Below are 26,128 nucleotides of genomic sequence, written 5' to 3'. Positions count from 1 at the left end.
AAACTGGGTTGCTGTGAGTTTTCCGGGCTGTATGGACATGTTCCAGAAGCATTCTTTCCTGACGTTTCGCTTGCACAACCTCTGTGTATGCCTGCCATAGATGCAGGCGAAAGGTCAGGAGAGAATGCTTTTGGAACGTAGCCATATGGCCCGGGAAACTCACAGCAACCCAGTGATTCCGGCCATGAACGCCTTCGACAACACACCACAAACTGATGCGGCGATTTCAGTGGCTTTTCTTTCACTAGCCTTACAAGCAGCCCCGTAAGGACCAAGGAAAGTCAATGACAAGTTCACTCCTCCCTTTTGGCCCGCCCGCGCGTCTTCCGCTACATTCGGAATGCTGAAAACCACACATAAAACAGACGCGGCGTGGTTTTATTTTTCTGTTACACCAGCCCGCGCGCACGCCTTTTCTCCCTTAGCCGAAGCAAATTGACAGGCTCAACCCTTTCTCGACCCCGAAGCGGAATGGGAAGGACGGATATCGTCACCGCGGCTTCTGATTGGTTGGCCGCCTAGCCGGGGCACTTGGGTGTCTTTTTCTCGCGCCACTTTTCAGGCGCTTTGGCGCGAGAGAGCGTGGAGCTGCTATGGAGGGCAGCGGGGAGAGCGCGCGCAACGGGGCCGGTTGCCATGGAGGTGAGAGTGGGTTCCGGGGGCTGGAATAGAGGGTTCGAATAAAAGAGAGACCAAATGGAACAATTTGAGGGAAGCCAGGGAGTGTCAGAACCTCCCCCCTCCCAGTTCGGAGTGGTTGCGCCTGCTCTTACAAAGGGCTTTGAATGGGGACCTGGAGCCAGTACCATTGCGAAATGGGGGTGTGTGTGTGTGTTTGTTTTAGACAAAATGGCAGCAATCTGGCAGCTTTCATCTCTGATTCAGGGCAAGTAGTTGAATGGAGCAAGCTTCTGGTCTGGATAATAAGCTCCTTCTCTCTTAGGCGAGAAAGCAACACACAGTACAATCCTGTGCGTGCGTACACACACATACACACCATGCACACATGTGTATACAATAGACTTTTCAGTTAACCGTCATCCATGGAGATTGGTAGGTGTCGGATCAATGTTGTTTCTGGATGCTAGAGTTACTAGTAAAAAATAGGCCTACTATATCCCATATTATACCATGCCATAAACCCTGCATTGACTTCATATTACTATCGAAACACAGTAATTAAAAAACAAGCTTAAGTAACCCAGGGTTGCTGTGAGTTTTCCAGGCTGTATGGCCCTGTTCCAGAAGCATTCTCTCCTAACATTTTGCCCACATCTATGGCAGGCATCCTCAGAGGTTGTGAGGTCTGTTAGAAACTAGGCAAGTGTTTATATCTGTGGAAAGTCCAGGGTGAGAGAAAGAACTGTTGTCTGTTGGAGGCAGGTGTGAATGTTGCAGATGGTCACCTTGATTAGCATTCAATGGCCTTGCAGCTTCAAAGTCTGGCTGCTTCCTGCCTGGAGGAATCCTTTGTTGGGAGGTGTTAGCTGTCACCGATTGATTTCTGTCTGGAATTCGCATTGCTATTTATTTACTGTCCTGATTTTAGAGTTTTAAAACACTGGTAGCCAGATTTTGTTCATTTTCATGATTTCCTCCTTTCTGTTGAAATTGTCCATATGCTTGTGGATTTCAATGGCATCTTTGTGTAGCCTGACATGGTGGTTGTGAGAGTGGTCCAACATTTCAGTGTTCTCAAATAATATTCTGTGTCCAGGTTGTTTCATCAAGTGCTCTGATCTGGCCGACTTCTCTGATTGAATTAGTCTGCAGTGCCTTTCATGTTACTTCATTCGTGCTTGGGCAATGCTGCGTTTGGTGGTCCCTATATAGACTTGTCCACAACTGCATGGTATACGGTAGACTCCTGCAGGGTTGAGAGGCTCCCTGTTGTCCTTTGCTGAACGTAGCATTTGTTGGATTTTCTTATTGGGTTTGTAGATACAGTAGTTAGTAGGTTGTGTTTCTTCATCAGCTTCCTTATGGGGTCAGTGGTTCCCTTGATGTAAGGTAACAACACAACACTTTTCATCTGGATGGATCTTTATCTTTACTCTGTTTGAATCTGCAAGACCATTAAACGCTAATCAAGGTGATCAATTGTAACATTCACACCTGCCTCCAACTGACAAGAGTTCTTTCTCCCACCCTGGACTTTCCACAGATATATAAACCCCATTGCCTAGTTTCCAACAGACCTCACAATCTCTGAGGATGCCTGCCATAGATGCGGGCAAAATGCCAGGAGAGAATGCTTCTGGAACATGACCATATAGGCCGGAAAACTCACAGCAATCCAGTGATCCCGACCATGAAAGCCTTTGACAACACATTAAGTAACACAGCTTTACTGCATTATGAAAACTGATTTTACTATATTGTAACAACTGATTTTATTTTAATTTTTATTTAACGTATCCAACAATTTTTTCTTGTTTCTTGAGTCCCAGCTAACTGAGTGTACTCTCTCTGTGTATGTGTGTGTATGTATGTGCGTGTATACATACACACTAGCTTTGCCCTGCCACGCGTTGCTGTGGCTTATGGGAATCATTTGTTGGCCAGATGGAATAGCAGTGAATAGCCTTGCAGCCTCAAAGCCTGGCTGTTTTCTGGAGTAGCTAGAGTAGCACCCTCAATCAAAGAGCTGCTTTAAGCCTGGCTATTTCCTTTGTAGGGGAATCCTTGTTTGGCCAGCTTGAACTTCACTAAATAGTCTTGCAGCTTAAAAGTCTTGCAGCTTAAAAGCCTGGCCGCTTTCTACATAGGGCATCCTTTCTAGGCCTGGTTGTTTGGGACAGAGTAGCCTCGTGGCTTCAGAGCTTGGGAGTTTTCTATCTAGGGGAAATCTTGGTTGGCCAGGTTGAATAGCACTGAATAGCCGTGCTGCTTGCAAGCCTGGCCGCTTTCTACCTTGCGGAATCCTTGGTTGGCCAGTTTGAATAGCAATAAATAGTCTCAGTGTGGCAGGTATGAATGCTGCAATTAGGCACCTTGATTAGCATTTAACGGCCTTGCAACTTCAAAGCCTGTTTGCTTCCTGCCTGGGGAAATCCTTTGTTGGGAAGTGTTAGCTGGCCCTGATTGCTTCCTTTCTGGAATTCCGAATTTCCCTGCTTTCAGAGTGTTGCTCTTTATTTACTGTCCTGGTTTTAGAGATTATATTGTTCTGTATTATTATATCACAGTAATTATTTGATATTACAGTAGAGTCTCACTTATCCAACATTCGCTTATCCAATGTTCTGGATTATCCAACGCAGTCTGCCTTTTAGTAATCAATGTTTTCAATACATTGTGATGTTTTGGTGTTAAATTTATAAATACAGTAATTACTACATAGCAGTACTGCGCATTGAACTACTTTTTCTGTCAAATGTGTTGGTGCTTAATTTGTATAATGATTACCTAATTTGATGTTTAATCTGCTTTTTCCTGAATCCCTTCTTATTATCCAACATATTCACTTATCCAACGTTCTGCCGGCCTGTTTATGTTGAATAAGTGAGACTCTATTTTATATTTATAATCTTATATTATATGCGTAGAACTGGATGATATAAGTCTCTTTCTACACAGCTGTATAAAATGCACACTGAAGTGAATTATATGGCAGTGTGGACTCAAGATAATCCAGTTCAAAGTCGATAATATAAGATTATAAATGGGTAATATAGCTGTGTGGAAGGGCCTTGAGTCTACACTGCCATATAATCCAGTTCAAATCAGATCGTCTGTATTCAATAGGCAGTGTGGAAGAGGCCTGATTGAAGCGTCCCTGGGTACCATTAAATGACTGAGTGGGTTGCTAGGAGACAAAGTGGGCGGAGCTTAGCCATCTAATCGGCAGCAATGGGGGAAAAAAACAATTATTTTTTCTCTCTCTAATTAGAACTTTTTTTTCTTGTTTTTTTGATGTCTAAACACAGCGGGGATGACCATGTCTTTTGTGGCCAAGTTTCATGGGTTTTGGGTGTTTAGTTTCGCTGTTTACTTTAAGGCAGAAATGGTCTGAACATTTTTATATATATAGACTAGCTGTGCCTGGCCACGCGTTGCTGTGGCGAAGTATGGTGGTATGGGAAATAAAGTATTGAGGAATTGTTGATAGTTAAGGTAAAGAGTAAAGGTTTTCCCTTGAAGTGTTGTCATGTCTGACTCTGGGGGTTGGTGCTTATCTCCATTTCTAAGCCGAAGAGCTGGTGTTGTCTGTAGACTCCTCTAAGGTCATGTGGCATGACTGCATGGAGTGCCGTTACCTTCCCGCCGGAGCAGTACCTATTGATATACTCACATTTGAATGTTTTCGAACTTCAGGGTTGGTAGAAGCTGGGGTAACAGTGGGGGCTCTCTCTACTCCCGCAATTCAAACCTGCAACCTTTCGGTCCAGAAGTTCAGCAGCTCAGTGCTTTAACCCGCTGCGCCATCAGGGGATATTATTTGCTAAAGCTTGTGAATATACAATATTTCTGATTGTTCTTTTTTTTTTTGTCTGTTGGAGGGAAGTATGAATGCTGCAATTAGGCAAAATGATTAGCATGTAATGGCCTTGCAGCTTTAAAACCTGGCTGCTTCCTCCCTGAGGAAATTTTTTGTTGGTAGGTGTTAGCTGGCCCTGATTGTTTCCTGTTTGGAATTCCCTTGTTTTCAGAGTGGTGTTCTTTGCGATATTTTATGTGCTTCTACTGTCTGTGTAGATGAAGAAGTACCCATATGCAGTGGTTGAGCGCACACAGTCCTCAAAAAAAAAAAAAAAGGTATGTGGCCTTGAGAAAACAGAGGATTTGCCAGACTTTGGTGATGGGAACACTTTGTTGGGAGGTGTTGGCTGGCCCTGATTGTTTCGTGTCTGGAATTCCCCTGTTTTCAGAGTGTTGTTGTTTATTTAGTGTTCTGATTTTAGAGATTGTATTGTTCTGTTTTATTATACCACAGTAATTTTTATATATTCTGATTGTAGTGTTTTCGAATACTTGGAGCCAGATTGTATTCATTTTGATGGTTCACAGCAACACAATAATAATAATAGTAATGATAGTAATGATAGTAATAATAATGACTCTGGTAATACACACTGCTTCACTCCCTTCTGAGCTTCCTTTCTGGAAGAATCCTTTCTTGGGAGGTGTTAGCTGGCCCTGATTGTTTCCTTTCTGGAATTCCAAATTTCCCTGCTTTCAGAGTGTTGCTCTTTATTTACTGTCCTGGTTTTAGAGATTATATTGTTCTGTATTATTATATCACAGTAATTATTTGATATTACAGTAGAATCTCACTTATCCAACATTCGTTTATCCAGTGTTCTGGATTATCCAACGCAGTCTGCCTTTTAGTAGTCAATGTTTTAAATTCATTGTGATGTTTTGGTGCTGAATTTGTAAATACAGTAATTACTACATAGCAGTACTGGGCATTGAACAATTTTTTCTGTCAAATGTGTTGGTGCTTAATTTGTATAATGATTACCTAATTTGATGTTTAATCTGATTTTTCCTGAATCCCTTCTTATTATCCAACATATTCACTTATCCAACGTTCTGCCTGCCTGTTTATGTTGGATAAGTGAGACTCTATTTTATATTTATAATCTTATTTTATATGCTTAGAACTTGATTATATGAGACCCCTTCTACACAGCTGTATAAAATGCACACTGAAGTGGATTACATAGCAGTGTGGAGTCAAGATAATCCAGTTCAAAGCCGATAATATAAGATGATAAATGGGTTATATAGCTGTGTGGAAGGACCTTGAGTCTATACTGCCATATAATCCAGTGCAAATTAGATAATCTGTGGAAGAGGCCTAAGTGTGGCCTAAGTCTGCCTATCTCCTGGTCTGAGTGGGTTGCTAGGAGACCAAGTGGGCGGAGCTTAGCCTTCTAACTGGCAGCAATTGGATAAAAACAATTATTCCTTCCCCTCTAATTAGGACTTTATTTTTGTTTTGTTTTTGTTGTCGGAACCTAGGGGCAAGATTGGTGGATTGTGCTACCAAATTTCTAGGTTCCGGGGCTTGTACTTTTGTTGTTTAGTGGCAGGGGGGAACACCATTAGTCTATATATATACATACTAGCTGTGCCCAGCCATGCGTTGCTGTGGCAAAGTGGTGGTGGTATTGGTTAAAAATTGTGGCCAAGTGGAACATTCACAGTCGCCTCAGACAGATCAGAGTTGTCCCATCCTGGATATCATTGGTGAGATAGAAATAAACATCCCACTTGTCTGCTTTCAAACAGATCTCATAATCTCTGAGGATGCCTGGCATAGACATGGATGGCAGTTTGGCAGTAGATAGGGTTGTGAGGGAATGTAATGTTTAATAGGCTTTTCCTGAATCCTTTCTTATTATCCAACATATTCAGTTATCCAATGTTCTGCCAGGGTGTTTATGTTGGATAAGTGAGACTCTACTGTATATCTTATATTATCTGCTTATAACTGGATTATATCAGGCTCCTTCTACAGAGCTGAATAAAATGCACACTGAAGTGGATTATATGGCAGTGTGGACTCAAGATAATCCAGTTCAAAGCAGATGATATAAGATTATAATCATAGAATCATAGAATAGTAGAGTTGGAAGAGACCTCATGGGCCATCCAGTCCAACCCCCTGCTAAGAAGCAGGAAATCGCATTCAAAGCACCCCGACAGATGGCCATCCAGCCTCTGCTTAAAAGCCTCCAAAGAAGGAGCCTCCACCACAGTCCGGGGAAGAGAGTTCCACTGTCGAACAGCCCTCACAGTGAGGAAGTTCTTCCTGATGTTCAGGTGGAATCTCCTTTCCTGTAGTTTGAAGCCATTGTTCCGTGTACTAGTCTGCAGGGCAGCCGAAAACAAGCTTGCTCCCTCCTCCCTATGACTTCCCTTCACGTATTTGTACATGGCTATCATGTCTCCTCTCAGCCTTCTCTTCTGCAGGCTAAACAAGCCCAGCTCTTTAAGCCGCTCCTCATAGGGCTTGTTCTCCAGACCCTTAATCATTTTAGTCGCCCTCCTCTGGACGCTTTCCAACTTGTCAACATCTCTCTTCAACTGCGGTGCCCAAAATTGGACACAGTACTCCAGGTGTGGCCTGACCAAGGCAGAATAGAGGGGTAGCATGACTTCCCTGGATCTAGACGCTATTCCCCTATTGATGCAGGCCAGAATCCCGTTGGCTTTTTTAGCTGCCGCATCACATTGTTGGCTCATGTTTAACTTGTTGTCCACGAGGACTCCAAAGTCTTTTTCGCACACACTGCTGTCAAGCCAGGCGTCCCCCATTCTGTATCTTTGATTTCCATTTTTTCTGCCGAAGTGAAGTATCTTGCATTTGTCCCTGTTGAACTTCATTTTGTTAATTTCGGCCCATCTCTCTAGTCTGTCAAGATCGTTTTGAATTCTGCTCCTGTCTTCTGGAGTGTTAGCTATCCCTCCCAGTTTTGTGTCGTTATATAGCTGTGTGGAAGGGCCTTGAGTCTACAATGCCATATAATCCAGTGCAAATTAGATAATCTGTATTTTATAGGCAGTGTGGAAGAGAGAGTGAGGCCTGAGTAGGTTGCTAGGAGACCAAATGGGCGGAGCTTAGTCTTCTAACTGGCAGCAATTGGCTAAAGACAATTATTCCTCTCCCTCTAATTAGGACTTTATTTTTGTTTTCTTTTTGTTGTCGGAACGTAGGGGCAAGGATGGTAGATTGTGCTGCCAAATTTCTAGGTTCTGGGGCTTGTACTTTTGTTGTTTAGTGGCAGGGGAGGACACCATTTGTCATATATATATATATATATATATATATATATATATATATATATATATATGACAAATGGTGTCCTCCCCTGCCACTAAACAACAAAATATATATATATAAAGATATGTCTATCTCCCCATTGACTGTAGTGGAGCTTACTCTCAAATAAGTGAGTGTAAAGCCACAATCTGAGTAACAAATAAAGTAATGAGACCACTCACTCTCATATCCCTTTATCCTGAGGTCTTCATATATTTTCTAGAAAAGACTTAATGGATGATGTAATCATGTCCAGTTTTATTGAAATTCAGTCCCACTGGGTTAAAGCACCAGGTTCTGTCTAATCTTGGAAGTTAAGTAGGCTCAACCTGGTTTAGGACTTGGATGGGAGACCACTAACAAATAGAGGTTGAGCATCTTCTCTAGAATTCCAAAATATTCCAGCATTGTCCACACTGGTAGCTGAGTCAGACTCATCTTTGCTTTCTGATGGTACACAGACCTTGTTTCATGGATATAAAAATATTGTATGAATTTACCTTCAGGTTATGTGTATAAGGTGTATATGAAACATACATGAATTTTGTGTTTGGACTTAAGTCTCTTGCCCACAATATTTCTTTATGTACATATATTTAAATAACAGGTATTCCAACATTTGAAAAAATCCGAAATCCAAAACACTTCTGGTCCCAAGAATTTGGGTTAAGTGATATTTTATCTGTACCAGGTGGTGTAGGCAATATTTCAGAGACAGGAACTGGCAAAAACACCTCTGAGCACAGTATTTATTTCTTAAGAAGATCCTATGAAATTCAGCAGGTTTCATAAATAATCGGGCAACTTGAAGACACATAGATAATTGTACAAGCGTCAAAGCTTTAAATACTGTATTCTTTTTAGTGTTACCAAAGATACATGTGTCAAATCATGTAATATTTTAAATCAAAATGACTGATGACTTTCAATGCGATATTGAAAGAACCACTAGAAATGCCATGCAGTTTCTGATGACTCCAGGGAATTATTCTGTAGAGATAAAAGCTACATTTTTAAATGTCCCCCAAATGTCCAGCATCTAGAGATAAGCTGGGTAATGACAGAGTAGTTGTTGAATCCTTTGACAGGATAACAGAGAGCTGGACTGATCTAATAGTTGTATCACTCAACCCTACAATAGTGCTATGAGGGAATTACTGAATGAGAAAATGTGGCAGAAGCAGTCAGCAACAGAATGTGTGAAGCTGCTCTCTGGTAGTTTTTAATGTTTGGCTTGAAAAATTATTTCTCCCATGGGAGGAATGTGACAGTATTTGTGATCACAGATTTGTGAAACTGGCAGGAAGTCAGGGAATCATCTTGTGCAATTCCATGCCATTGTAGGAACCCATAGATAAAGGATCCCTGACTGATAGCAGCACAATCTCTGTGTGAAAAACCTCATCCTTAGACAGTCTGTTTCACTGTCAAACTACTGTTCCTGTCAATGTGTAGCTGGAATTTCACGTCGTGCAATTTGGTTTGGGTCCTGCCTCCTGGATCAACAGAAAGCAAGTTTCCTTCATCACCGTTATATGTGACAGCCCTTCAAATACATGAAGTCCATTGTATGAGGGATGTATGAGTTTGAAGAAGCTGGAATAGTATGAGAGGGGAGCGATTTAACACAATGCTGTTTTAAAATGTTATGTGGAGTAATCAAATGAACATCTGTTTCCTCTTCTGGACTATAGCACCTGTGGTGGTTATGTTCTATGATCCCCGTAGATAGCAAAAACTGTGGTTAATAGCAGATCCTTATTGATATGACTTGGAATGGACCATAGAATCACATTGGAGCATCTAGAGTGACCCATAAACACTTCCAGCATTAATAAATGAAACCATAGATGCTGAATCCATGGATAATGGGGGGGATGCTATATTGGGGTAGTGAAGCTTTTCTAATCAGGATATAGTATTTGTTAAAGCTGCACTATTACATTTTCTTACCACAAAGAAAGGTCCCAGAAGATGGTTGGTTTAACATGAAACATGTGAATATCATAACACATAGGAAGGAATGTTAGCAAATTGTTTTAATCAAAGGCTGAAAATGTTGCATAATAACTGGAAAATTGTGACAGTTTAATACTAGATAGATGACATTTGTCATACTGTGTTGTGCTAATGACCTATTACAGTGAGCTCTCCACATTTGCTGGGAATAAGGGCACAGGACACCTGCAAAAGTAAAAAAAAATAGCAAATTAAAATATTTTAAAAAATCTGAAATAACTCTTCTCTAGAAATCCCTGGGTCCTCCATTGTCACTTCATGGACAACTATTATTTTGAGGGCTTTGGGATGTATGTTGAATGTTTCTAATCTATGGCCCACTGCTTTGTTTTCCATATTTGTTGACAAATTTTAGTTAGAACCAAAATAGAATTTGTTCTTGTGGCTTGAAGCAGCTGTGTTGGCATGCCAGCTGTTTTTGGTGATTTGTTTCTCTTAAGTGCTCTGAATGCAGCTTCCACTTGACTTTCTAAAATTGGAGATTTATCTTCATATGGTTCTTCCATGAATGAATCTATCACCTTTTAATCCCCGTTATACAGTTTTTCCGTGTTTTGTTTCCATTGCCATTTTATTTGCAATTTGTCATATATTGTGTTTCCTTGCTTGTTGTAGAGTTCAAGCATAATCTGGAATATATTTATATTCCCTGAAGTCTTATTAATATAATTTAGTCAGATTTTGCATTATATTCTTGACTGCTTTTGCTATATCCTTTCTTAATGCTACCCCATTTCTTCTTACATTTTTATTTACTGAGTAAAACACTGGCATAATTATTTGACTCAAAATGCCCCATTCCTAGCTATAGTACTTTAGCTCAGACCACTACTTGTAGATGTCCTCTACTGTATCCCAGTGGCTTGTTGAATATCGTCCAATCAGAGAGAGATTCATTTTGTATCATTTTCAGTTGTCTCATTGTAGAGTGTTTCTGATAAAATGATTTCCAATAGGAAGTCTACCACACATCCTTTTGCACAATACTATCAGGTGTAAGCTATGGTGTCTATGAGATGTTCCTCCATTATTACTATTAATATATTTATTTATGTTCCGCTTTATCTCTCCTGAAGGAAACTCAAAGCAGCTTAACATAAAAACTTTAGCATACAATTTAAAATATAGAAATATGTAAACATTAAAATAGAATTAAATATATATATTATTTGAAACTTCACAATTAAAATCCTTTAGAACATATTCAAAGTTAAAAACCACTGTACTCTCTGACCTGATCTTAAAAAACCTTCTTTAAAAGCCTGTCTGACTAAAAAGGTTTTAGCCTGCAGCCAGAAGGACAGCAGGAAGGGGGCCATTTTGGCTTCCTTGGGCAGAGAGTTCCAGGGTTGAGGGGCAGCCACTGAGACAGAAGGTCTGTTCTCTCGTGGGACCAAGAGAAGGGCCTCTCCTGAAGATCTCTGTGCCCAGGCAGGTTCATACAAAGGGATGTGGTTGGCCAAATAGCCTGGACCTGAACCATAGAGCTTTAAAGGTCACCACCAGCACTTTGAATTGTACCTGGAAACAGACTGGCAGCCAGTGGAGCTGCTGCAACACGCATGTACCATAGTGGCCAGATCTGGCTTCTGAAGGAACGGGTGTAGTTGACCCACAAGTTTTAATTGTGTAAAGGCCCTCCTGGCCACTGCAGACACCTGAACTTCCAGGTTCAGTGCCGAGTCCAGGAGGACCCCCAAACTGTGGACCTGTGTCTTCAGGGGGAGTGTGACCCTATCCAACACAGGCTGAATCCCTATTCCCTGATCTACAAGCGCCATCCAATTCATGTTTCTGCCCAAATGTAGTTTGGCTCCTTAGTAAAAGCCTGCCTGACATGGAAGACCCTACCACCAGCACTACTGACAGCATGGCACAGTGCCTCATAGCAGCATGCAATCCCACCAGCACAGAAAGATGTGCCATTGCTGGAATTGGGAAAAAGGAAGAGAGGAAAATAAGAGAAAAAGAAAAATGACAAATAAATAAAACACACTTAGTAAAGAAAAACAAAAAAAATGTACTACCATTGAAAATTCAGCTAAATAATGCTACTAATTATTTATAACCAAAGCCAGATTATTACCTCTGAAGATGCCAGCCACAGATGCAGGCGAAAAGTCAGGAGAAAATGCTGCTAGAACATGGCCATACAACCTGCAAGCAACACAACAGCCCAGATTATTACTATATTAGATTTCTTATTTATAACGTATTTATTTTTATTTTATATTTGTTTATTTATTTGGTTATAATTTGGTTATAATTATTTATAACCAAAATCAGATTATTACAGTATTAGATTTCTTGTTGGTCAAAAAAAAATTCTATAAACAGTTTTCAGTCCTTCAAAAATTTTTTATTTGGTTATCCTCCTTCCATTATTGGTGCTTCAGTCTTTTTCCAGATCAAGTAAACAATATTTTTGCGGCTGTTGACATATATCAATGTGGTAATCTGTATTTAATATTCAGTTCTAAAAAATCTGTTTTGGGGCAAGAAACTTGATTATTCATGACCATACTAGTATATTAGTACTTTTGCATATGTGTGTTGTATATTTATATTCCTGCAGTCTATTTTAAATCTTTTTACTCTTACACTTTTCAGAAACATCTGATTCTGCAAATCTTATAGCTTCACGTTCACGGCGTGAGAAGAAATGTAAACAAGGGAGACAGGATGCATTGGAACGCTTGAAAAAGGCAAAGGCTGGGGAGAAAATAAAATATGAGGTAACTAAAATATTGTTCTGCCTTGAACTGCTAGTGTTTTAGTGACATGGGACTGAATCATAGAATGTGTGTACCTGTGCACACGCAGTGGTGTGTTGGGAAAGGTTTGTTTAAATGGGGTAGTCCTTCCCTTCCTGGTGTATGTCTAATACAGGATGAACAACTTCTGTGAGCTGTGGACCACCTTACAAGTAAGCTGAGCTAGTGGCAAATGGAGCAGCAGTTAGTGATAGAAAGGTACAACCACTATTCTCCTTCATCCATACATTATTAACTAATTTCTCTGGGGATTTCTGGAAAATAACATTTACACTGCTATGTACTAATCCTGACAATTCTGATCTTGCTATCAGTTGTTAGAGTATGGCAATGTTAGCTGCTCCTGCTTGCTATCTCCATTACGATTGCTGCATTATCAAAGACAAGTGGCATTAATTTGGTCCAAATTGACAGGGGGTGACTTTATGTAGGTAGGATCACTGCCTGATGCTGTGTGCCATCCACACGTGGCCAAAATAACTGCTGAGTATGTCAAGGGTTTTCTATATTTAGTCCATTTTCAAGGAGCTGCTCCTACAACTCTTAGTTTCTTGTTACAGGTTGAGGAATTCACAAGTGTTTATGATGAAATTGATGAAGAACAGTATTCTAAGATTGTTCAAGAACGCCAGGAGGATGACTGGATTGTGGATGATGGTTTGTAATTTGAATCATTCTTATATTTGAGGTGATACAAAAACTCGTGCTCTTCTATTAGTTTGCTGTTAATGTGGCTAAGGAAGTATTGTCATATTAAATAAAAGGTCCACAGAATTTGGTTTATCTTTTCTCTGAATTTAAGGGAAAATCAAGAATACTAAATGAAATTGCTTTGTGAAGTGATGCAATTTAATCTTATGTAAATTATTGTCATTGGCTTTTAACTGTTTTAATACTGATAGACCCTTAGAAATGAGGATGGAATGGGGGTGTTTCTCAAAACAAGGGTACTAAAAGAGGGCCCAGAACAGCCTTCCCTCACCCACCCCAATTATCAGCAAATTGTGCTTTTCTTCAGTAAAGTTAATACTATTGGGAATTGAATAGACTATTACCTGCAAGGATCACAACTCATTGGGGGATAGATTATGACCTGTTAGGATCACAACTGGGCAGCAGAGTTTGAGAGGTGTGTTCCTTGAGTTTATTTGGTTATGGATGATCGCACATAGATATTTTGTTTCTACCCTATTTCCCCTGAAATAAGACATCCCCAGAAAATAAGACCTAGTAGAGATTTTGCTGAATTGCTAAATATAAGGCCTCCTCGAAAGTAAGACCTAGCAAAGTTTTTGTTTGGAAGCATGCCTGCTGAACAGAACACCAGAGCATGCAGGATTTGTAAATGTACATCCCATAGAGTGTTGTACATGGAAATAATGGTAGTAACAAGAAATTCTTGATAGGATTCTCAGTTTGTCTAGTTATGCTGGTTTGTGATAACTACTATACATTATATAATAAATGTTCATTTTTTTGTTCAACAATAAATGTGAATTCTTCTTCATGGAAAACTAAGACATCCCCTGAAAATAAGATCTAGCGCATCTTTGGGAGCAAAAATTAATATAAGACACTGTCTTATTTTTGAGGAAACACTGTATTCGATGCTTTCAGCAGACAAAGATGCAAGCAGTCTTCTTTTGAAACACAAGCCTCAACAGTTCTCTAACTTCTTACAGTGGCTTCTGCACTCTAACAGAATTCTTTACTCAAGCTCACTCTAGGCTCAACTGCCTTCTAACGGGCTCAAGGCTCAACTTGACATTTCCAACTGTCATCCTTTTAAAAACCGAACATTTTAAACTCTCACTGAGCCAGTCACATGACCTGCAGGCCCTCCCACTCTTTTAGGTATATAGAGATAAGGAAGCTGCAAATCAAATAAGACATATACTGCAGGGTATAAACCAACATACTAATAAAACAGACAAACATCAAATAGCGGAGGCTTGAGAAGGTTGCTTCCTCTGACAAATACTGAGTGAGATGTGGGTCTTAACTTTGTGGGAACAAGATAATTATTTCGTCTTGTCTAATTCTAGATTGTTTGCTTGCCCTATCATTGGTAAAACAGATTTGTTTGGTTGCTGAGCTCTTCAGCTTTGGTCCACAAATGACTTCCATGAGGACATTTGTATTCAGCCAGTCCCCAGGTTACGAACAAGATATGTTCTGATCTGTAGGTTTGTTCTTAAGAGGTAGGTTGGAATAGGTTCATTTTTAAGCATAACTCCAGCCAAAATTATCTTTTCTCATTTTGAATAGCACAAGAAAGGGTTAACACCCCTCTTAGGTCTGTTTTGGTGTCTGTGCCCCTGTCACGACCCAGGCTACAGAGCACCAATAACCATACGCAGAGACCAGATTCTATCTAATATCTTTATTAAGGAAATATATAAAGTTAATAAAAGCAAATGTAAAAGTTAGTCCAGAAGCAGACCTTTCAGGAAAGGTCAAAATTAGTCCAAGGAAACAATGTCCAATATGAAATATTAAGGTCCAAAGTTGTAATCCAATAACCGAAACACTCACTTTGCCAGGCAAAGTGAGGGGAGATGACAAGGTCCTTTAGTCCATGAACTTGAGCAAGGCTAGGAAATAACTTGATACTTGAAACAAGGCTTGAATCGTGGAACAAGGTAACGAGGAACAAGAACAAGGTCCGTGGAATAACTTGGTAAAATCCGTGAAACAAGGCAAGGTTTAGTCCTGGGAAACAAGGCAAGGTCCGTAGGTAAACAAAGGCTGGAAACAGGAGCGAAGGCTGGAAACAAGGACAAGGCTTGAGCAGGAACGAGGCTTGAAACGGAGCGCGCTGTCCAGACACAACTCGCTCCGGAGGCTGACGAATTGACTCCGCAAAGTTACTCCGCGGGTAAAACACCTATATAGAGTCTAACTTTCCCGCCAAGAGCAGTTCTCTGGGAACCAGAAACGAAAGCTAATCTCTGAGACCAGATGTTTGACTCCTTAAAGATTCTCATGGAAAGCAGGCTTAATTGACTACATTCTTAGCTGCTATTCTAGCACTCCTGCACGAAGCTGCTTCCAAACCCCTCTGTTGTTTACAAAACTCATGGCGAGAGAACACGGGAGATGTAGGCTCAGGGTTTGTTTGACATACTTCTGGGACACAACTTTCTTGCAGGTGCAAGGTTCCCAGATCTGCCTGGGAAAGATCTGGCTGAGAAGATTCCAGTTCTGACTGGGAAGGTAAAAAACCCAAGTTTTCTTCTTCATCAGGCATTACAATGTCATGAGCAGGACTACAAGGCCCATGAGTCATCACACTATCCCCCTCCTCAAGGCCCCTCCCAAACTGGGACTCTCTCCCCGAGGCGCGAGGTCGCGGCTTGGCGGGATAGGTTTGATGAAAGCGACGGGTTAGATCAGGAGCATGGACTGTGGAGGCGTCTTCCCAAGAGCGTTCCTCAGGGCCAAAACCCACCCAGTCAATGAGATATTGTAGGCGGCGGCGGTGAAAGCGAGAATCCAAAATGTCCTCAACCTCGAACTCCTCCTCCCCATTCATCAAAACAGGAGGGGGGGCCGGTTGGTCTGTATCAGGACGCACACCATCCGCCGGAAGGAGCAGGGAGCGGTGAAACACTGGGTGAATGCGCATTGAACGCGGAAGTTGGAGTTTGAAAGTCACGGGGTTTAATTGCGCTACCACTGGATAGGGGCCAATGAAACGGGCATCCAACTTCCGGCAAGGGCGATGGGAGGGCAAAAAGCGAGTGGACAGAAAAACCCGATCTCCTACCTTGATTTCGGGGCCCGGTTGGCGATGTTTGTCCGCGTGACGTTTATAGTCCTCCTTGGCTTGGTCTAGTTGTTGGAGCAAAAGTTGTTGCACCGCTGTGAGTTCCTGCAGCCAATCCTCTGCTGCGGGAACTTCTGAAGTTTCAATGACAGGGGGAAAGAAACGTGGATGGAAGCCGTAGTTTGCAAAGAACGGCGTTTCTTTTGTAGAAGCTTGAACTCCATTGTTGTAGGCAAACTCTGACAGTGGTAACAGAGAAGCCCAATTGTCCTGTTGGTAGTTTACATAACAGCGAAGATACTGTTCCAAAGTGGCATTGGTGCGCTCCGTTTGCCCATCTGTTTGGGGATGATGAGCTGAAGATAAACGAGAGTCTATGCCCAATAGTTTTTGTAGTGCCTTCCAGAAACGAGAGGTGAATTGAGATCCACGGTCTGTGACCAAACTCTTGGGCAATCCATGTAGTCTGAAAACATGTTGAAGGAATAGATCTGCAGTCTCTTTGGCCGTGGGGAGGCCTTCACAGGGAATGAAATGGGCTAACTTGGTGAAAAGGTCCACCACCACTAGGATCGTGGTGAATCCACAGGAAGGTGGTAGGTCAGTGATGAAATCCGCAGAAATTATTTCCCATGGGCGAGATGGGGTAGGAAGGGGGTGTAGAAGCCCTGAGGGCTTCTCCCTTCTTATCTTGGAGCGCTGGCATACTGGGCAGGTGTTGACATATTTTTCCACATCTTTGCGGATCTTGGGCCACCAGAAATCTCTTAGGATCAGATGCATGGTTTTAAATAGTCCGAAATGCCCTGCTGGTTTGCAGTCATGACACAGACGAAGTGCTTTTTCCCTGCCCGGTCCGGGTGGGATATAAACATGATTTCTATAGCAAAGCAGTCCATCTTTAAGCGAAAAGGGAAAATGCAGACCTTGACGAAGTTGGTCCTGCGCCCAGGCATCTGCTTGCTGACTAGCCCTGATTTCTTGAGCACAGATGGGTCCTGGAGTAGAGGAAGTTGAACCAATGGGAGTGGATTTGGTGTTCCCCACTGTGAGCGTGGCAAAGTTCTCGGGTTGTAATAGTTGGGATTCAAGGGTCTCCTTACGTCCTGCAGCGTATTCCGGTTTACGTGACAGGGCGTCTGCTTGCTTGGTTTGGGCTGGGGTCACATAATGAATCTGGAAGTTGAAACGTTCAAAGAATAAAGCCCAACGTTGCTGCCTCTGATTTAGCTTGCGGGCAGTTCTTAGATGTTCTAGATTCCGATGATCAGTGTGGACTTCAATGGGAAATTTGGCCCCTTCTAGCCAATGTCTCCAAGTTTCAAAAGCTGCCTTTATGGCTAATAGTTCTTTTTCCCAAATGGTATAGTTCCTCTCTGGTGCGGTAAGTTGACGAGAATAATAGGCACAAGGATGAAGGTGATCTCCCACCGGTTGTAGGAGCACAGCCCCAATTGCCACATCAGAGGCGTCCGCTTGCACCACAAAAAGGGTTTCAGGATCTGGATGCTGAAGGATTGGCTGGGATGTGAATAATTTCTTTAGTTGCTGGAACCCTTTCTCTGCTTGATCAGTCCAGCGGAAGGGCTGTTTCCCACGGATGCAGCTGGTGATTGGGTCCGACCAGCGGGCAAAATCTGGAATGAACTTGCGGTAGTAGTTCGCGAACCCCAAGAATCGCTGCACCTCTTTCTTGTTGGTTGGCGCCCGCCATTCCAATACTGCTGAAACTTTTGCCGGGTCCATGGAGAGCCCTAGAGGCGAGATGCGGTACCCCAGGAAATCTACCTCTTGTAGATCAAAAGCGCATTTTTCCAGCTTGGCATAAAGTCCATGATCCCGCAATCGTTGTAACACCATTTTAACGTGGTTCTCATGTTCTGATTGTGATCTAGAAAACACCAAAAAATCGTCCAGGTAGATGATCAAGAACCGATCTAGATAGTCCTGAAAAATGTCATTGACAAAATGCTGAAACGTTGCGGGAGCTCCGCATAATCCATAATTCATAACTCGGGACTCGAATAATCCGAATTTAGTCTGGAAGGCGGTCTTCCACTCGTCCCCTTCTCTGATGCGAACTAGATTATAAGCCCCCCGTAGGTCCAGCTTGGTGTAGACCTTGGCTCCTCGAAGTCGGTCTAATAGATCCGAGATTAAGGGCAGGGGATAGCTGTTCCGTTTAGTGATATTGTTCAATGCTCTGTAGTCCACCACCAAGCGTAATTCCCCTGACTTCTTCTTCACAAACATCACTGGGGAGGCGGCTGGGGATTGAGAGGGTCTGATGAATCCCTTGCGAAGGTTTGTCTCTATGAATTCCCTGAGAGCTTCTTGCTCTGGTTCAGTCAGGGAGTAGAGATGCCCTCGCGGGATCGGGGCCCCCTCCACCAAGTCAATGGCACAGTCATAAGGTCTATGTGGGGGTAATTTTTCGGCTTCTTTTTCATTGAATACATCCCAATACTCGGAGTACTTCTTTGGCAAGGTGATAATGGGCTCGGTGTCTGTGGCATGGCAGACCTTGGCTACGAGGCAATGGTTTTGGCAGTACCTTGAAGCAAACTGCAGTTCTCTGTTGGACCAGGAGATGCTTGGGTCGTGAAGTGTCAGCCATGGAATCCCCAAAATCACAGGGAAATGGGGAACCTCAGTAACAAAGAAGGAAATCTCTTCCATATGTTCCCTTATCCACATCCTGGTGGGTTCCGACCACTGACTTACGGGGCCCGTCTTGAGAGGACGGCCATCGATGGCTTGCACCACACGGGCATTCTTGAAGTCATGATATTGTAATCCCAGAGAGTCGGCATACTCTCTATCAATGAAATTGTTGGTAGCTCCTGAGTCTATCATGGCGTGGATCATGACGGGTCCCTTTTTTGCTGACCATAAGGTGACCACTAGAAGGAACAGGACCCCGGTTGGCGGCTCTTGAATGGGTTTCTTGACCGGGTTGGCGAGCCTCTCTACGCCCGGTCGTTGGCTTCCCCCGCCGGCTGTGTGCCAGCCGCCTCAGACGCCTTCGTCTCCGTGGAGGACGCCGCCGCAAGACGGGCGGCGGGCTTCCCTTTGGCTGGGCACTCTCTGGCGAAGTGGCCCCCATTCCCGCAATACCAACAGAGATTTAGGCGTTGGCGGCGGGCCTTCTCGGCGGCATCTAATCTGGGACGCACATTGCCCAACTGCATCGGCACCTCCTCGCTCCCTCTGGGGTATGGGGATGGTGGTGGGGGTCTCCACGCTGGGCGCGGCTGAACGCTGGCGGGAGCGGGGGGTTTTGCCCCAGCTCTACCGCTCTGGCCTCGTACCCACTGTTTCCTGTTGGCAATCATGACTTCAGCCCGTAAACATTGATCGATGAGTGCTTCAAGCGTTTGGGGAGGATCCACCTTGGAGATTTCCTCCAGCATTTCAATGTTGAGACCCTCCCGAAATTGTCCTCTGAGGGCAACATCGTTCCAGCCGGTGTTGTGGGCCAGCACTCGGAACTCGGCTATGTACTGAGACATGGGTCTGTCTCCTTGGAAGAGGCGGCGGAGTTTGTGCCCGGCTGCCTCCAAATTGTCCTCGATTCCCCAGGTCGCCTTAAGGTGGTCCAAGAAATGTTGCGCTGATCTTAGATGTGGGGAGGCTTGGTCGAACAGAGCCGTCGCCCAGTTAGCCGCTGGCCCGTCTAGGAGACTGTAAATCCACGCCACCTTGATGTCTTCCTGGGGAAACTCGGCATCACGGGCCTCTAGATAAGCTTGGCATTGGCGACGGAAAACATGAACCTTAGAAGCTTCTCCAGTAAACTTGGTTGGCAACGCCATGGCCGGAAGACGGATTCCGCGTTCCTTCAAACCCTTTATTTCCCCATCCTGTGCATTGAGCTTATCACGGATTCGGTCCACCTCATCCTTGTCGATGGTGTAGGTAATCGGCTGGCCGCCCGGCACGGTTCCGGTAGACATTCTGGCCGAGGTTAATTGGTGCTTAGGGTGGCGGAGTCAAACTGTCACGACCCAGGCTACAGAGCACCAATAACCATACGCAGAGACCAGATTCTATCTAATATCTTTATTAAGGAAATATATAAAGTTAATAAAAGCAAATGTAAAAGTTAGTCCAGAAGCAGACCTTTCAGGAAAGGTCAAAATTAGTCCAAGGAAACAATGTCCAATATGAAATATTAAGGTCCAAAGTTGTAATCCAATAACCGAAACACTCACTTTGCCAGGCAAAGTGAGGGGAGATGACAAGGTCCTTTAGTCCATGAACTTGAGCAAGGCTAGGAAATAACTTGATACTTGAAACAAGGCTTGAATCGTGGAACAAGGTAACGAGGAACAAGAACAAGGTCCGTGGAATAACTTGGTAAAATCCGTGAAACAAGGCAAGGTTTAGTCCTGGGAAACAAGGCAAGGTCCGTAGGTAAACAAAGGCTGGAAACAGGAGCGAAGGCTGGAAACAAGGACAAGGCTTGAGCAGGAACGAGGCTTGAAACGGAGCGCGCTGTCCAGACACAACTCGCTCCGGAGGCTGACGAATTGACTCCGCAAAGTTACTCCGCGGGTAAAACACCTATATAGAGTCTAACTTTCCCGCCGAGAGCAGTTCTCTGGGAACCAGAAACGAAAGCTAATCTCTGAGACCAGATGTTTGACTCCTTAAAGATTCTCATGGAAAGCAGGCTTAATTGACTACATTCTTAGCTGCTATTCTAGCACTCCTGCGCGAAGCTGCTTCCAAACCCCTCTGTTGTTTACAAAACTCATGGCGAGAGAACACGGGAGATGTAGGCTCAGGGTTTGTTTGACATACTTCTGGGACACAACTTTCTTGCAGGTGCAAGGTTCCCAGATCTGCCTGGGAAAGATCTGGCTGAGAAGATTCCAGTTCTGACTGGGAAGGTAAAAAACCCAAGTTTTCTTCTTCATCAGGCATTACAATGTCATGAGCAGGACTACAAGGCCCATGAGTCATCACAGCCCCTGTTAGAGGATTTCCCCTCAATGTCTGTGACAATTGGATTTTGACAATTTTGGCTTGTTATTGAAACAAGAATTGGTGATAAAGCTTCAATAGAGACAACCTTTCCCCATGATAACTCTTCCATGAGTGAATTTCTCTTCCTAGAGGTAGATTTCCTCTCAACCCCCCCCCCCCCAATTTATAACTAGGAGTTGAATGTACGTCGGGCGTTTGTAACTCAGGGACTGCCTGTAAGTTAAACTGACAAAAAGAGGAGGGTTTATAATTTGTGGACTTCTAGATTTTGTTGGACTTCCTTCAGCCCCAGCAGCATGGTCAGTTAGGGATGATCCAGTTGTTTTCCCAACAACTCTTATTTTCCACAATGTGAGTTTAAAGGCAGGACAATAGGAAGTCAAGTAGGAGCTAGTTAACCTTTCTATTCTGGTTAATTCTGGGATTTTTTTCTACCAAAAGTAAATGTGGCTATGTTGTAAGAAGTGTGACTCTTTTTTTGAACAGATGGTGTTGGTTATGTTGAAGATGGCAGGGAGATTTTTGATGAAGACTTAGAAGATGATGCTCTTGACTCCAACAAGAAAAGTGAGTAAATCTTTACTGGTATTCTGAAAGAAATTTAATAAAAATAATCCGATAGGCTGTTGAATTCACTGAATGTTTCTTGTGTTGATGTCAATAGCCCTTCATGCTTTTTAGTCATTGGAATTACTTTTATTTTATTAATTTCATAAAGGCCATAGAGCTTTTGGCAAATTGTTTGGAGATGAAGAACTCTTGAGTTAATATTGTAAGAATAACTTGTAAAGAGAGCTAGATGTGTTTTCTTCCTTCTCTTGTGGGAATGGAGAGAAATGGCACAATGAAGTAATCCACCACGACTGAGTTCATTCTTGTGTGCCAACCCAGTCAGGCTTCCTATGACTGGGAGACTATATCACTCATGTTTTTAATGATATTTTAGCTGAAAAGAATCCACAGTGGGAGTAACAGCTGTGTTTAAATAGATTAATTAACATCCTTTTGTAATCAGAACTCCAGCCAACTTTAAACCATGCTTTATGGAGCTGAGTTTTTACTAAACATTATTAGGATTAACCACAGTTTAGTTTCTGGACTCTGTCCTAAACTGTAGTTAATTTAAAATGCGATGAAAAATCTTCTTCTTGGCTGTGCCACAAGTGGTGGGAAGGAACATATACATACAAAGGGAAAATAGATTTTTTCCCTTGTAAACTTAAAATGTGATTTAATGTTGCTTCTGAAAACAGACATAGACTTTATTACGTAAAGTGATGTCTAAATAAATTTTTTCTCTTTTTTAAAAAATTACTACTTATCTATTTTATTGGTAGGAAAAAGAGACACAGCTTCCACAAATGAAAAGAAAAATGTGAAGAAATCTCTAGTATCAAAACCAAACACCATTAAATCTATGTTTATGGCCAATACTGGGAAGAAAAAAACTGATGTAAGTTTTATATTTGGTGTAAAATATGTATATTATTCTGAAGTTTGTGCATTATTATTTATTGCTGGTTTTTACATTGCTGAAAGGTTGGCAAAGATTGCTTAGTTTACATTGGGGAAGCTCAAGAGCTTACTTTCACAATATACCAATCATGAATGTCTTATTTTATAGAAAACGGTTGATCTGTCTAAGGATGATTTGCTAGGAGACATTCTCCAAGATCTGAATGCAGAGGTAGGAATTCATCTTTGCTTTGGGATGGTGAGAGAGGAGCAAAGTTTTGAATCAGCAAGCATATTGCTTTTTACACTGGTTTTTGATACCTTTGAAAGACATCTTCAAATATACACTGTGTACATGGATTTACAAAAATCCTAATGTAGCTTGGTAATATTTCCAGAGAATGATTTAGGTAGAAAAATGTCTAGGAGTTGAATTTGTCTACAGTAAATCATGAATGACCTTGCACGATGATAAGGCAGGACTAATACAGGATTTCCTTTGTTTGTAATCATTGTATCCTGCCCTTTCTCTAAGAAGCTGATTAACATTAAGATGCTTCTCTTGCAAATATACACAGTGTTTTTCTCTCTCTTTCTTAGTCTCTTCATATGGCACCACCACCTGTTCCAGTGCTAAAAAAGAAGAGGCTATTTGGAACACCATTAAATCCTTTCTCTCTGCAGTCTCAAGGTGCAACCTCCAAGGTAATGTTTCCAATTAGAAATTTTTGGATCTTAGATTTTGAAAACATTTGTGTTTTAAAAGTTTCACATTTTTATATTTTTATCATTAATTTGCCTTATTTTTCAAATAAATTGAAAATGAAAATGACTAATGCCAGTTCAGTTAATGTTGTCAGCAGGATTAGGGGAATATCTATCTTCATTTACTAGTTATGTGAATTAATTTGAACATGCACAGTATATTAGCCTATTCTTTTGAGAGGATATAACAAAAGAATAGTTTTGAAAGGCTTTGCTCACTCCTGGCTGTCTTAGAATTAAGCTCAGAAAAGATTTAGCTGGAATTTCTTCTTGAAAAAAGGAATGTTTATATCAACTCTCCATCTTAATTCAGTCTTCAAAGGAGGAGTTGTATATTACAATCCTTATGTGCAAATGGGTCCATTAGTTGAATAGGTGACAGAACAGTACAAAACCACAAAGGACATAGATGAAACAAGATTCGGGTCCTACTCTACTATACATTAACCCTTGACTTATCCTGAGGCCCTATCATAATTCGTAATTTTGGTCCCTAAACCCGCCCTTGACTTAACCATTAGATCAACTAAACACAAATACACACTGCATATACCAAAGGGCCTCACATTCTGAATTTGGTCTAATTTCCACAATCAAAACATAATGTATTTGTAAAGCCTTCAGTTTAACTTGATGACATAACATTTGGTTGTTTGCAAGATGGAAACATCAGTAACCAGAGCAACAAAACTTGATACATATATTGAGGACATATTGCTACATCTCAAGTTCCATCCATTCGGATTGCATGGAATGGCACAACCCCATGGGAACAAAAGAAACAGTGAAACAAAAGGCAGAGGGGAACGGTAGCTAGCTGTTTGGTCGGCTGATTTTTGGTGCTTGGCTGTAGGCCCTGGCTTGCAGGGCCTACAGCCAAACGGCGGGTGCTTGATGCTCGTAGGATCTGCCTGCCGTGCCAACAAGCATCGAGCACTCGACTAGACCCTGTAGGCAGGGCCTATGAGCATCGAGCGCCGTAGTTGAGCGCTGAACGCTCGGCGCTTATAGGCCCGGCTCGCTGCACCTACAGCCAATCACAGGGCCCACTCAGCTGTAAGCCCTGGCGCTTTGCCAGCCAAGGCCTGAAAAATTGTTTTTTCGGACCTTGGATGGAAAAGCCCATTTGTATAGGTGCCCGTTTCCATAAGCAGCACACAGAAACGGAAATGGGGCAATATGAATTGTACAAATAGAAATGACAAGTGGTTTCATACAAATACACAAGAATAGTATTTACATTGTAGATAAGTTGACCCAGGATTTTTGTGTCGATTTTTGACTAATATTTCTAGACTTATACATGATTATATATGATAAACACTTTTTAGATTGGAAAGTATGACAAAACATTAGCTGAAAACCTTTCTGTTTCTTTGATGTTGATTTTGATTTGTAAAAAGCTAAAACACAAAATTCAGGGGCTTTGGAAGCTTTCAGGAACACATGTTGGGGGTCCTAAAGCCCTCATGCAGTCCGCAGACCACACTTTATTCACCTGTGATTTAAACAGATCTAAACATTATTTTCTTAAAAAATAAAGTTTGCTTTTATTTTACAGAAAATTTCTTCTGTGGTTCATCAGACTGTTACTCCTGAGAAGAAAGAAATTTCTGTGGTGTATCCATCTCATTCTAAGCATTCAGGTTATCCAGCCACATCAGAGGCAATCAAAGAGGAGAGCACTCCCCCGGAAAAAGAAGTGGATAATGGAGGTCTGCTGAAAATTAAGCAAGAGAATATTATTGAAGGTATTGTGCTTTGGTGATACAGTGTTCCCTGACTTATCGCGGGGGTTAGGTTCCAGGACCACCCGCAATAAGTGAAAATCCGTGAAGTAGGGACACTATATTTATTTTAATATTCATACATTATTTTAGTAGTTATACACTATTTTAAGTCTTTATCAACCAATCGTGTGTTGATAAATCACCTTCTCCTTCTGTTGCCGCTTGGGCTCCTTTTCTTTCCCTTTGGCTTCTCCTTCCTCTCTTCATTAGGCTGTAAATTGTAATTTTTTTATGATTTATAATAGTCTTTTAGAGTTTATTGAAAAAAAATATTGGGAGACCTATAAAAATGGATGAATGGGAATTAATTAGGATAAAGAAAATTAAATATACATATTCCAGCGTTCTTAAGGAAAACTGGCTTCAAACTATTACATAGATGGTACTTGACCCCAAAAAATTAGCTTTAATGTATAAAAATACAAATAAGAAATGCTAGAGATGCAAGAGCAAGTGGGCTCCTACCCACATATGTGGTAGAGCTGTAAAAAAATAATGAAATATTGGAAAGATATCCACACAGAATGGAATAAAATTTTAAAAATTAATTTGGAACTGAAACCAGAAATTCCCCTACTAGGGCTATATGAATCTCAAAATAAACTGGGTCTAAACAAGGACAAACTTTTAACCCTTTTCATAACAGCAGCGAGAATGGTTTTAGCGAAATTAAGGAAATCAGAAAAACTCCTACAAAAGAACTATGGATAGACAAAGTTATAGAGATTAAAGATATGGATAAATTAGCATTTTTGATGAAGAAATGTACTTGCAGAGTAATTAAAGAAAC

The 26,128-nt window shown here is 41.8% G+C and overlaps 1 protein-coding gene across 12 annotated transcripts in view; it reads left to right on the top strand.

Annotated features, from left to right (window-relative positions):
• Nucleotides 1–456: 456 nt before the first annotated feature.
• pola1 (DNA polymerase alpha 1, catalytic subunit) overlaps nt 457–26,128 on the top strand; it is a 279,719-nt gene continuing 254,047 nt past the window's right edge. For 4 of the 12 annotated variants that reach the window (XR_010004267.1, XM_062975198.1, XM_062975200.1 and 1 more), the window contains exons 1-8: nt 461–642; nt 12,404–12,528; nt 13,128–13,224; nt 21,815–21,895; nt 22,666–22,781; nt 22,953–23,015; nt 23,384–23,488; nt 25,110–25,299. Coding sequence is in view for 6 of the 12 variants with exons in the window: in XM_062975198.1 (XP_062831268.1) it covers nt 594–642; nt 12,404–12,528; nt 13,128–13,224; nt 21,815–21,895; nt 22,666–22,781; nt 22,953–23,015; nt 23,384–23,488; nt 25,110–25,299 (826 nt within the window). In the remaining 6 variants the exon portion in view is untranslated. Of the gene's footprint in view, nt 643–12,403; nt 12,529–13,127; nt 13,225–21,814; nt 21,896–22,665; nt 22,782–22,952; nt 23,016–23,383; nt 23,489–25,109; nt 25,300–26,128 lie in introns of all 12 variants that reach the window. The other 8 variants (XR_010004268.1, XR_010004264.1, XR_010004269.1 and 5 more) reach the window with 4 other exon arrangements.

Source organism: Anolis carolinensis, chromosome 3, assembly GCF_035594765.1.
Source record: "Anolis carolinensis isolate JA03-04 chromosome 3, rAnoCar3.1.pri, whole genome shotgun sequence".
Taxonomy (NCBI): Eukaryota; Metazoa; Chordata; class Lepidosauria; order Squamata; family Dactyloidae; genus Anolis; species Anolis carolinensis.
Note: the sequence above shows the minus strand (reverse complement) of the source record. Positions and strands in the feature narration are given on the sequence as shown.